Source organism: Enhydra lutris, unplaced genomic scaffold, assembly GCF_002288905.1.
Source record: "Enhydra lutris kenyoni isolate GAN:26980312 unplaced genomic scaffold, ASM228890v2 scaffoldscaffold20, whole genome shotgun sequence".
Lineage (NCBI taxonomy): Eukaryota > Metazoa > Chordata > Mammalia > Carnivora > Mustelidae > Enhydra > Enhydra lutris.
The window spans coordinates 5,662,036-5,675,481 of NW_019154104.1; the positions used below are offsets into that span (position 1 = coordinate 5,662,036).

General features: G+C 41.4%; 1 protein-coding gene across 4 annotated transcripts in view; it reads left to right on the top strand.

Annotated features, from left to right (window-relative positions):
- LOC111148755 (EF-hand calcium binding domain 11) overlaps positions 1-13,446 on the top strand; it is a 142,349-nt gene continuing 128,903 nt past the window's right edge. For 3 of the 4 annotated variants that reach the window (XM_022505545.1, XM_022505544.1, XM_022505546.1), the window contains exons 1-3: positions 1-139; positions 689-784; positions 4,745-4,790. In XM_022505545.1, the coding sequence (XP_022361253.1) occupies positions 56-139; positions 689-784; positions 4,745-4,790 (226 nt within the window). In that variant the 5' untranslated portion in view covers positions 1-55. The remainder of the gene's footprint in view (positions 140-688; positions 785-4,744; positions 4,791-13,446) is intronic. The other variant, XM_022505547.1, reaches the window with a different exon arrangement.

A 13,446-nucleotide genomic window follows, 5' to 3' on the forward strand; every position in this document is an offset into this window, starting at 1 on the left:
GGCAACCGGGTTCTGGCCGCGCAGGTGTTGGGTTCTGCAGTTCCTTTCGGTTGTGATGGTCGCGATGTTTTTCTCCGAGGCTGGGGCCCGGCCATGGACGTGGGAAGCCAGCCCCTCAGAACACAAGAAATGGGTGAAAGTAGGTGTCCGGAGGGCTGATTCTCGGACTCGAACTTCACTTAGGGCTCCTGTTCTGTCACCCTCCCGGGTCTCTCCCAGCTCTGTTGCACTGGCGAGGACTGCGCTGTCCTTCCAAAGGCCCGTGGTTAATGACTGAGCCGAGGGCTGCACGGCTTCTCGCTCTCTGTCCGGTGTTCTGGCAACTTCCAAGTCCCTTCTTTAACCCGCTCCATAGTTTATTAATAATAATCTCTATCTAACCTTTTATCTGTCTCACCTTCCTAATTCTAGGACGGAATTTTGGGTAGAATTTATCCCAGTGGTTTAAAGGAATTAATTTGCGTCAGTCTAACGATTAAGTCGTTTGCGCATTTCGGGGGTGGTGGCGGTAAGTTTTAGCACATGAAGAATTCTTGAGAAATAAAATTAGGTTAATGCAACTCCCAATTCCGAGCCCTCCTGCTCAGCTAAGTTTTGGATTTTGGAGGTCTAAATTTAATATAAACGAATAATAAAAGTAATAGAACCAACGGTTTCGGTCTAAATGAAGCTATTTAATGTTCTTTAGGTATTTAAAGCATGCGATGAAGATAACAAAGGCTTCCTAAGCAGAGAGGACTTTAAAGTTGCTGTCTTAATGCTGTTTGGGTACAAGCCCTCCAAGGTAGAGCTTTCTTCATCTTTTTGGGAATGGGGCAGACAATAAAAGAGTGGGTGGATTTTAAGTCAAGCGCAGTGTCTAGTTTAGGATGTTTAAAATCACTGTCTCTCAGAGCGATTTCAAAGATGTGCCCAGTGCTGAATTTTTTTTTTAAGATTTTATTTATTTATTTGGCAGAGAAAGATCACAAGTAGGCAGAGAGGCAGGAAGAGAGAGAGAGAGAGAGAAGCAGGCTCTTTGCTCGATCCCAAGACCCAGAGGTCATGACCTGAGCTGAAGGCAGCAGCTTAACCTACTGAGACAACCCAGGCATCCCGTGAATTTTACTCTTTCTAAGAACCTAACTCAGGGATGAATTAGAGTTCATGAAGCCTTTCTCACCACCGGGCTTATGATAAATGCAAGATGCTAAGGAGGTGCCAAGAGGGAAGGCTGGGAGGTGGGTATTGGTAACAGGAATTCATTTAAATTATAAAACTAATACATTTCCACAGGCAAAAAATTCAGACAGTCTGGAAAAAGTATAAAGTTGAATGTAAAATCCCTTCCTTTGCTACCAAAGAGTCCCACTCCTCAGGGGTTACCATTATTAATAATCTTTTGTGTGTGTCATTCCAGAATTTCCTATGTATAACAAACATGCCTAGCATTCTATTAAACACATAAGTGGGTACATAGTGTACCTATTTTATTTTGCTTTTTTTCACTTAACAATGATCATAAAAGCACACATGACCATGTTTTAGAAAGTGGTTTGCATAGTATTCTCTTTAGCTAGTTTTCTGTCTTCGGTCATTTAGATTACCTCCATTAATTTTCATTCCTACAAACAATGTTGTGTTGAGCATCCTTTTATATGTATATCTATACTTGTGGATATTTATCTGTGGAATAAATTCCTGGAAGTACAATTGCTAGGTACATTTGAAATTTTGTTGGATATTATTCTTCAGAAGAGTTTGCACTAAGTCACTAATAAGGAGGGTCAAGCTGAGCTTCAAGGAGCGGCTTGTTTTAGGAGGACAGATTTCCTGCTCCCCTTGTTACGTTGATTCTAGAAATGGATCCCTCTTGTTAAGATGCTGAACTGGAATTAATCAGAGACAAGATCTCATCCAGCTTTAAGAAATTCAATTGCAGCCATCAAATGGAAGGCTCTGCCTGGAATGCCCTCCCTTGTTCTCTCCTTAAACCAGCTTGGTTGCTGCTATTCCTCATGCCCAGCAAAGCCAGGAACCATTTGATGTCTCACTTCTCCGTCCCTCATTATGCTTAAATGTATCACAACTTCACGGCAAATAAGTTCTGTTGCCACACATATGTCCCATGAATGGACCAGGTGGGCTCAAAGTGGTTCACCTCCTAGCAAATGCTTGGTACTGAGATGCTGTGTGGAGCGCGGAGAAATAGGGTGGACTCCCAGTAACTGTGGCTCTTATATTCACCTGCACTCATTTCAGCTAGAATTCTAAAGTCAGCTAAATGAATCCGGCCTCTGAAGCATTGTATTTAACCTGTGTCCAGCTGGAAGGATAGCTCATTTCATTCTGCTTTTATCATCCCTGAATCTACTTAATTGGCTTTAATTTTAGAATACAACTGAGGAACTGAATGACAAGTACAGGGATGGGGTAAGACACTGTACAGTCCACGAGATTTAACAGATTTTTACTTTTATTCTCATACCTGGCTGAGGTTTTGGATTTCATTTTTTTAAAAGATTTTATTTATTTATTTGGCAGAGAGAGAGAGAGAGAGAGAGAGAGATCACAAGTAGGCAGAGAGGCAGGCAGAGAGAGAGGGGGAAGCAGGCTCCCCGCTGAGCAGAGAACCCGATGTGGGACTCGATCCCGGGACCTGAGATCATGACCTGAGCTGAAGGCAGAGGCTTTAACCCACTGAGCCAGCCACCCAGGTGCCCCTTGAATTATCTGACTGCAGATCACTAAACAGTAAAGTAAAAGCAAATCATCTGTAAACCTGTCAATCATTTGTATGTGAACCTGTGTTAAATAAATGACACTGTATACCCTCTGTGAAATGTAACAGATATTTACTTTTATACTAGGTTGAGGTTTGGGGTTTTATTTATTTTTAAAGTTTTTATTTTTAATTAATCTCTGTATCCAACATGGGGCTTGAACTCACAACTGCAAGACCAAGAGCTGCGTGCTCCATCAACTGAACCAGCCAGGCACCCCTGGGATTTTATTTTTGAATATTGCTTTTTAGCAGATGAAATATTTACTGAGTGCACGACATGTAATAAATCATTTAAACACTCATGCAATGGTTTACACAATGAAATTTATGAAGTGTTCCCTTGTAATAAAATGAACACTTGCTAGTTGCTAGTGATATAAAGATGAATAGTATACAGCCCCTACTGCGAAGCAGTTCTTAATTTAGTGTAGAGAGACTTATAAAACTCTGTGATAAATACTAAAATAGAGAAGAATAGGAAGAACCCAAGCGTAGGGGACAAGGAAAAGGGTTATCTAATTCTAGTGGAAAGTAGGAGTTTAGGCATCACTTAGACTAGAAGAGCTAGCTCGCCTAACGAAGTATCCAGAAGCACTTTGTGGTGTTGGGAGATGTTATGCCCTGGTGATTAGATGTGGTTGGCCATAAGAGAGGGGTGTGAAACCAGGCCTGCAGCAATAGTAAATACCGCCAAGTAGGGAAACTGAGGAGCAGGCTTGGGGGAAAGCCAGTGAGTTCAGTGTGAGGCACATTAAGTCTGAAGAGGCTGTGGACATTCCAAGTGAAGTCACTCAGTGAACAGTGTGCTGGTGGTAACGATCTGCTCTCAGATTATGCTGCCCCTTGTAAATGCAGGAATCTGGAACCAGGTGAGGAATTGAGAGGTAAGGGCCGGAGACAGATTCAGGACGCCTCTGTTTACAGGTGAGCTCAGAGCAAGAGACTGAGTGGCGTTGCCTGAGGACAGTATGCAGCATGTACTGAGAGAGTATACCACTGGTGGGTACCAACATCTCAGGGGAAACAGGGGCTCCATGAAGAAGAGGGCAACAGGAACCCCCAGTCAGGGGCAAAAGGAACCTGGAAAGTGCAGGACATGAAATCCAAAGTAGAGAAACTGTGTCAGGTGTTGCCAAGGTTCTAATTCCATAGTGTTTGTTAGGCCCTGTAACCATATAGGAAAATGCTTGTATTTTAATATATAGTGAAAGCAGTTTCCCAAACCGTATAGAGGGTGTGTTCTGAAATATGTTTAAAAAGCCATAGGGGGGAAAAATGCCAACTAGGCCAAAATATTAATAGGAGTTCTTACTGGGTGACTGTTTTTAAAGATGTTCTTCATGAATTTTTTATATTTTTCATGTTTTCTACATCATGTTACTTTCATAATCAGGAAAAAAGTTCAAAAATAAAGCCATTGAGCTCATTGCAATAATCACTTGTATTTGTCTGAAATAGAAAGATTACCTTTTAGGTTATGCGGCATATGTGACAGCATATGATTATGTTATATATAATTGATTATATATGCTTCAACTGTTTGGGTCAATGGAACAGTTTGGGGGCCTTTAGAGTCTGTAGCAGATTAGCATATTGTATCTTATAGATACAGGGATATTTTTTGCTTCAATACCACTTTTTTTTTTTTTAGTTTTTATTTAGATCCCAGTGAGTTAACACAATGTAATATTAGTTTCAGGTGTACAATGTAGTATTCAACAGTTCCATACAACACTCGGTGCTCATCACAAAACAAATGCCCTCCTTAATCCCCATCACCTGTTTCACCCTCCCCCTACCCTAGATAGAGACGGAAGAATAAAATGACTGTGCAGCTGTCCTGCGACATTACTTGTCTGCTGAAGTCAAGACAGTTGGTTTCTCATAAAATACAATCTTTCCCCACACCTGAGGAATTAAGAACTTGCACTGTGAAAACATTTGATGAAATTACATGTACCATTCTTTCTTCTTTTCTAGATTGAAGCTGATTTCGCGATGTCTTCAGTAAATCCACATGCTTCCGGTAATACGAAACTTAAAATTCATTTTTAGACATTCATAAAGCGAAAATTAAGAACAAAAATAGTTAAAGTTAAAAAAATAGATAAAGCACATCTTCGTTTTGTTCTGTTTCAAGGAAAGAGGTTTAAGTTCTTTAATGCATTCATAAGTACATATGTTTATTGTAGGGAAGTTTTAAACCATTGAAAACCATAAAGAAAAATCTTGCTTGTAATGTCAACAGCCAGCTAATGGTGGGGATTTTCTGATTTAGATGAACAGAAGTGGCACTCACTGAAATGGAAAGACGGGGTGGGGAGACCTTTGAATCAGCGATGTCGGGCACTCAGGCTGTGTGAATACAGAATTCAGATAAAGCTGTGGGCTGGAGAAAGAAATTTGGGAGTCTTTGGCATGTAGATGGTTTTTGAGACCACGGGGTGGATGAGAGACCACCTAGTGAGACAGAGTGGACTGAAAATCTTAAGAACGTTAATCGCAAGAAGTCCAAGAGAGAGTTAGGAAGTGGCAGAAGATTTAGAGGGATGGAGGGGCAGGAGGAAAATCAGGGGTGTCTGATCAAAAGTGAGGAGAAGCCGATTCTCTCAAGGAAGAGGCTGTGGTCAACACAGGTGGGTAGTAACTGAATATTTATCTGTTGGAGTTGGCGACTCGATGTGTTTACTGATTTAGCAAGAGCAATGAGGGCAGAGGCCAGTACTGGAGTACTACTACTGGAGTAGTAGAGAAGTCTTGTTGATGTGGGAAACAGAGGCAGAAGAAACTTATTAGATTTCCTTACCTACTAACAAGCCCTTGAAACAGGCAGAGTGACCCTCCTGTAGGGACTCAACTACCCTCATCTTGAGGCTTTGCTAAGGGCAAAGGACAATCCTAGCCTGACTGACCCCTACCCCCAACCAGGATCCTGTAAGTCTACTTGAACAATTCCTTTGGAAACTTTATCTCTAAACCTCCAAGATAGTGTCGACAAACATTCCTAAGCCTATGGACCACAGATATACATCTAAAGGGTCTCATGAGAAGGTTTTATTACTGGTAATGAATAACCTTTTCCCCAGACAATAGCTAGCCCCTCAAGGTCCTAGAAACCTTGCTTCCAAAATTCCTTAGAGACTTACGCCATCCCTAACCCCCTCCCAACTTACAAGTATATAATAGACCACTCCTCACATCCCCGGGGCAGCAGCTCTTCCTGCCCATGGGTCCTGTCCCCGTGCTTTATTTAATAAACCACCATTTTGCACCAAAGATGTCTCAAGAATTCTTTCTTGGTCATCAGCTCCGGACCTCACCCCACCGAACCTCACCTATGTTCTAGAACTTCATCATTGTAGTAGGTCCAGAGTGGCTGGGCGTCGAGAGTAGTTTTGTTTTGTTTTTTTGCACTTAAAGATGTGTCTGAGCTTAGCGGATTGCTTTAGAAAGGAAGATGAGAGAAATGGGAATACCTGTTGGAGATAGGGTCCAGAGCATGCTTTGACTGGCTTTTTAAAAATTACCTTTTTTGGCGGGGTGGTGGTGGTGGTGGATAATTTAGAACTTACAGAAAGTTGCAAAATAAAAATGATACTGAGAAAAGCTGTATACTCTTTACCCAGATGCACTTGTTAACATCTTACCCTTTGGGCCCCTCCTACCACTGCCACCTCCTCTTACTGCACTGAACCTAAAACCCCAGCAAACTTCTTTTTTTTTTAAGATTTTATTAATTTATTTGAGAGAGAGAATAAGAGAGAGAGAGAGCCAGAGAGCACGAGAGGAGAGAGGTCAGCTGGAGAAGCAGATTCCCAGCCAAGCAGGGAGCCTGATGTGGGACTCGGTCCTGGGACTCCAGGATCATGACCCGAGCCAAAGGCAGTCCTCCAGCCAACTGAGCCACCCAGGCGCCCAAACCCCAGCAAACTTACCAACTTCATAAGCTTATATTGGTACTATATTTTTATAGTTTACTATAAATTTACTGTTTATATTCCAGTGTCATCACTTGATCTGATAATGTCCTTAATAACATCATACCTCATTTAATACAGGAATTAGTCTTTAATGCCAAGTCTCTTTAGCCTCCTTTAAACTGGAACACTTTAAAAGGACTGTTTAAGTTTAAAAGGACTGTAAAGTTTAAAAAATTGTAGACTTTTTTTTTGGCCTTTTTTATAACATTGATATTTGGGACGCCTGGGTGGCTCAGTTGTTAAGCGTCTGCCTTCAGCTCAGGTTATGACACCAGGGTCCTGGGATTGAGCCCCGCATCAAGCTGCATCAGGCTCCCTGCTCCTTGGGGAGGCTGCTTCTCTCTCTCCCACTCCCTCTGCTGGGTTCCCTGTCTTGCTGTGTCTCTTTCAAATAAATCTTAAAAAAAAAAAAATAACATTGAGGGACGCCTGGGTGGCTCAGTTGGTTAAGCCGCTGCCTTCGGCTCAGGTCATGATCCCAGGGTCCTGGGATCGAGTCCCACATCGGGCTCCTTGCTCAGTGGGGAGCCTGCTTCTCTTTCTGCCTCTGCCTGCCGCTCTGCCTACTTGTGTTCTCTCTGACAAATAAATAAATAAATAAATAAATAAAAACATTGATATTTTTGAGGAAATAACCCAGCTCTCAGTGTTTGTTTTATAAGAATGGCCCTTGTTTTGTGTTTGCCTAATGCTTCTCTGTAATTAGGTTGAAGTTAAGCATTCTGAGCCAGAATGCTGTTTAGGTGACCTGTCCCTCTCCAGGTATCATGTCTGGAGGAACCTAATATCCACCTGTCTCTCATAGATGATATTAATTTTTATCACTGATCAAGATGTTACCCAGTTTCTCCATTGTATTCTGTTTATCTTTTCTTCCTTTGCAACTAAAAAGCGGTCTGTAGAGATGCACTGAAGACATTGCAAATATTTTGCTTCTCATCAAAATTTCCCCCTAGATTTGGTAACCGTGATTCTTGTCTGACCCAGTTTTTGCCAAAATGGATACAAAGCAATGATTTCTAATCCCAGTGCTTCTTCCCCCACCTTTTTTCAAAAAGATTTATTTATTTGAAAGAGAGAGGGAGAGCATGAGTGGGAGGGGTAGAGGGAGAGAGGCTCTCTCGAAGATTCTCCGCTGAGCATGCAGCCTGACTTGGGACTCTTGTCACAGGACCCTAAAATCATGACCCCAACCAAAATCAAGAGTAGGATGCTGGCTGTGCCACCCAGACACCCTGCCCAGTGCTTTTTCCAGTTAACCCTTGACTGTGGGCAAGAGACCTCCCTTCTTGATCAGTCGTTCTGTTTATTATCAGCATGACCCTTTGAATTTTATGTTTTTAATAATTTACATTCTATTAATTTAATTATTTTAGTTTTCACTTTGTCACAGACTTGGTCATTGAGTGTTTCCTTAAGCTGGCTCCTGTTTCTTTCCGACTTGTGTGGCTTTTTTTTTTTTAATCTTTTATTTTTAAAGTTTTATTTATTTAAGTAATCTGTACATCCCATGTGGGGCTTGAACTCATGACTCCAAGATTAACAGTCGCATGTACTTCTGAATGAGCCCGCCAGGTGCCCCTAAAGATCTTTTTATTTATAAATGTTAGATTTACAAAGGAGTTGACTGGATTGCTTTTTTTGTATACAAGGTCTGGAACCACATGTGAACCATGACTCTTAGAGCAAATTATTGGCAGGAGAATGTGTTTTTAACAAACTCTCGAACTTGGTGGAATTTCCGCAGGTTTTTAATTTTTTATAAAAATTTTTATGCTTTCAGAATATTCAAATATTTCTGTAATGTTCAATTAGTTGTGACTTCTTTTTTCTTTTTTTTTTCTTTTTTTTCAGTGTAACCCCCTGAGCCACCCAGGTGCCCCTCTCCTGCATTTTCTATCGAGGATATTACATCCAGTCTCACATCCACTTCTCGATGAGATCATGAAGATGATGCTTTTCACAGCATCTTTTCCTAATAACTAATTTTAAGATATATTTCAAAAGGTTCCAAAATAACTTAGTCCTCTGAGAAATTCAGGGGAAGAATGGGGGTAATGAGATCACAGTGGAGGTACTTAGCGCCTGGCTCCAAAATTCTTGTCAAAGGACTCTCCTCAGTCTACAGTTTCCAGTCTTTTCCCTTTCTCCTCTTCCTCTTCTTTTTTTTCCCTCTTTCTTTTCTTTCATCTTTTTTCCCCCCTCTCTTTCCTCTTCTGGTCTTGATATCAATGGCAAATGAATCTTCTCAGAGCATTGCTATCTTAAAGATTAAAGGAACAGACTTAATTAAAGTCAGGGTACTACCTTTCCAACTAGCTTTAATTCATGTTCCCTTGAAAGGGAGACTCAAGGCCACAAGTACCCAAAAGAGCAAAAAAATCATCCTAGCAGGAAATCCCTGCCGAACTCTGATTGCTGCTAACGTAACTTTTTTCTGTTAGAACTCTTCACTGCTGAATCAATTTCAGACCATCAACTCCTTCTTTTTACTCTTTCCATATGTGAGTCACCTTTCACATGTTAATTTTTTTGTGCAGGAAGACGGTTTATGCACAGCTTAAATGTTTTGTCACATGGTCTCTCTTCCTAATGGTTTGACCTTGGAGAAGCACCAAAATGTTGGCCTTGGCTTTCTGGAAGCTATTTATTCAAGTAATTCCATTTTTTCAAAGCTTTTGGTAGGCGTGACCTGGGAGTTCTCCAGCTATCTGTGACTCTTTCTATATCCAGGCCTGGTCTCTCGCATGCCACCCTAAAGGATTCTCTGTGCAGGCCCAGTTGCTGCCCAGCTTCCTGGGTGAGGTCCAGACTCACATCTGGATTGATCCTGATTTGGCAGAGTCTTAACCAGGCACACGCTTCACACAGTACCGAAACCTGGATGCCCAGGTCCTACTTCGCTACTGGTCTCTCTAAAAGTCCGGTCGTTTCTGTAGATTTTCCTGGTGAAAATTAAGAGTAGTGAAAAGTGAAGTCAAAGCCATTAGAAGCAAGAGTAGAGTGTCTCCAGGAAAGACACACTGAGAGAATTTGAGGGCAGCCAGATATAGCAAGAAAGCATTTTAATGTCTAGCAAGCAGGTATCAGCCAAAACTGTTTAGGGACTGGGAACAAGAAATCATGTTAGTGGGAGACAAAAAAATCAAGCCTCTTGTTTAAGAAGCAGCAGATCACTGTTGGGTGGTTCTAATATGTATTGTGCAACCCTTTTTAAAGGGTTGTATTTCCTAATAACCCTTGTTCTCTGTCATGCAGTTCATACCTTCTCTAAGTATAGAGAACAGAAGTAGTTTGCAACTAGAAGAGACCTAGAAAACTTATTTGTTCCCTTCTTTTACATGAGGAAATTAGGCTCTAGAGAGGAATATTAATATCTCAACCCTGGCATTTGATGGTTCTTTATTTGTTTACAAAATACATATACGTGTGTTACAATATTTATTATAGATGATAATTGCAGCTATGACTTTCTGGAAGCTTACCACGTGCAGACTCCATGATGAGCTCTGTGCATGAATTGTTCAATGTAATACGACTCTATGCTCTCAAGATTATCCTCATTTTATAAGTTTATAACCTTCTGAAACTCAGAGAGGTTAAGTTAGAGTGGCCCAGCTAGCTACTTAGCAGACCACAGTGGTCTGATCTCCAAACTCACCCTCTCAACCATTTGATAAACCCTTCCCTTGATTTTAATAGTGCCATGGGTCATATTAGTCATTGTGACAGGGTTGAGACCAGCGTTCACTCCCCCAGGAACTTGCGTCAATGAGTTGAAGTCCAGAGTGGATCAGTACACAGAAAGTTCTCCACTGTTGTTAGAGGTTGATGTCAGATCTGCTTCTGAGCTACCTAATGTCCAGAACAAATAGGGAATGACAATCCAGTGATCCGCGTCCATGCAATAGAAACTTCTTATCTAGAGAGACAGTTTTCCCTGATCCCTGACTTGGGATATTTCTTTCACAACATCACATGACAGAGAGGCTGGTGAGTGGCCATCGATGTTCGCAAACCGTTCAGCAAATACACTAGTGAATTTTGTAAGGCTCTTCAAGCTTAAACTTTCCTCATTGCAGGCCAGTGGTTTAACGCCAACTGTGTCTCAGCAGTTCCATGAGGGGCAAAGGAAGACCACAACCATGGGTGATACCCTATGATTTCACTTCACTGTGTGATAAATTATTGAGCATTTTATATGAATAACAACAAATAAGATTTATGGAACTTTTGCTTGTAAGTAAGTCAAGTGCTGTGAGTAAGAACTGCATGAATTTTGCCCCACTGAATCCTCACAGCTGTCAGTGTGTTTTCATCCCAAATCCATATAAAATATGTCTACGGAAAAAAACAAAGTACTTCAGAATTTTCTTTGCACTAGGTGATTAGATCCAGCTTTTTTTTCCCCTTCCTGTTTTCATATTACCTTTTGAAAACAATTAACATATTTCACTTGCATAAAGAAGGAAAGGCTTTCCAAGAACTTACTTTTAACCAAATTAAACAATGGAAAAAAATCAAAGAGATTGGCTCATCGTAACGGTGATTATGGACTGTTTGACTCAGTCATGCTCTCCAGTGTTAGTTCAATTGGAAAATAATTTGTGGAAGAGCTTAATGGCCAATTGGCTTGTATACTTTTATTTATTGCGATCTCATCTGAGTTGTTTTGAGCCCAGTAGTTGATTGTGAAATGTATTGTTTTCCCAGATTTAAATTTCATGTCCATTTTCTAGTGTTTTAAGTTCTGTAAACACCCTTTTTAGCTGTGTATATTTTCTTGTTTGGGGCTCCTACCTAAGGAACTAAAGCCCCAAAATAGAGGGTTTAGCAAGGTTTTATTTGACTTCAGATTTCAACTGATCTCTTAGTTCTTTTCTGTGATTAGAAAATGCATGCCCATTATGCTTACCTTATATTGCAACATAATCGTGGGACCATTTTGTTAGTATTGGCCATTCACCCCTAAATTAATTTATTTCATTACCCATGTAGAGGATGCTGAGTAAGTGTCACTGTAGGGTAGAAAAGAATTAGGAGACACAGACACTGACCAAACATAGGGAAGATAAAAAGGTATTGTCACTTCATTTATGGCCAGATGTCAAATAATTACTGTGGACAAGAAAACCTCTGAGAGATGAGAGGAGGGAGACAGGAGGTATGGGCCAGAGCTGGATGGGAAAGGGTGGGTAGGGTTTGCAAAATTAGAGAGGCAAAGAAGAGGACTTAGTGAAATGAATGAAAGCAGATGCCATTTGTGTGCTTGTCCACCAGCCCCTGGTGCTTTCTGTGCTTTCTGTGCTTTGCCATGCCAGTGTGGAGGCAGAGCTCTATGTCCGTATAAACGTTGGGTGTCATGTCAAATGTGGAGGCATTTGCTAACAGTACAGAAAAGGGCTATTTCCCTCCCTCTCCACAGCTAGTGATGGGAAAGGCCTAGTTAGCGCTGTCTTCTCTTTGCAGGCTGTCTGTAGCCTACCTCTGTGCACTTTCTCAGACCTTCTTCCCCCACTACCCACCCTCAGAGGCTGGGACTTCTCCCAGATCCCTGCCCAGCCACCCCCAGATTTGTATATCCAAAGCTATCAGCTGTCATACTGTTAGTAATGGGTCCTACCCTAAATGGAATCCATCCTCCTTGGGATATTTTTACCTCTTGCACCAGCAAGGAATATAGTGCCTAGCTATAAATGAATTGTGTTCAACAGAGTAAGCTAATCTGATGGAAGCTGAGTGTTAAGAAGGGGGATTGAGGATCTCTTTGCCTAGAAGGAATAGTGAAGCTTTAAATTCCAGAATAAGGTATTGGGACTTTGTACTATGAAGGGGAAGAGGAGCCTCTGATGGCTTATGAGCACAATAAAAAAAGTAACGATTCCTGTCCATGTTTGATAGAAGTAAGGTTTTATTGGTTCAGATTTCTCTATTCTGTTGTAACCTGGTTTTACTCTTTTCATTTTCCTCCCAGTGATATAGTAAAACTTGATTTCTTCCATTAAGGTAGATTGTTTTCTCTTTATTCCCTTACTTTCATTCAGGAAGCTGGAAGAAAAATGTTAGTCCTCAGAATTTATTCATCCATTTTACTGTGACAGCTCCCCATAGTTTTTGTTTGTTTCAAGTTTTTATGTAAATTCCCGTAGTTAACATACAGTGTGGGGCACTGGTGGCTCAGCCAGTTAAGCATCTGCCTTGGGCTCAGGTCATGATGCCAGGGTCCGGGGATCAAGAGCTCCATGTTGGGCTCTCTGCTCAGCGGGGAATCTGCTTCTCCCTCTCCCTCTGACTGCCACTCTGTCTGCTTGTGCCCCCTCTCTCTCAAATAAAGTCTTTAAAAAAAAATACTGTGTAATATTAATTTCAGGAGTAGAATTTAGTGATTCATCACTTACAAACAACTCCCAGTGCTCATGATAACAAGTGGTGTCCTTAATTCCTATCACCCATCTAGCCCAGCCTCCCCATCCACCTCCCCTCCATCAACCCTCATTGTGTTCTTTATAGTTAAGGGTCTGTTGTATGGTTTGTCTCTCTTTTTTTTTACGCTAAGAAACAAAACAGATGGGGGTGCCTGGGTGGCTCAGTCGGTTAAATGTCCTACTCTTGATTTTGGCTCAGGGTGGTATTGGTTCAGGTTGTGATCTCAGGGTTGTGGTATCAAGCCCGGGATGGGATTCCATGCTCAGCTGGGAGCCT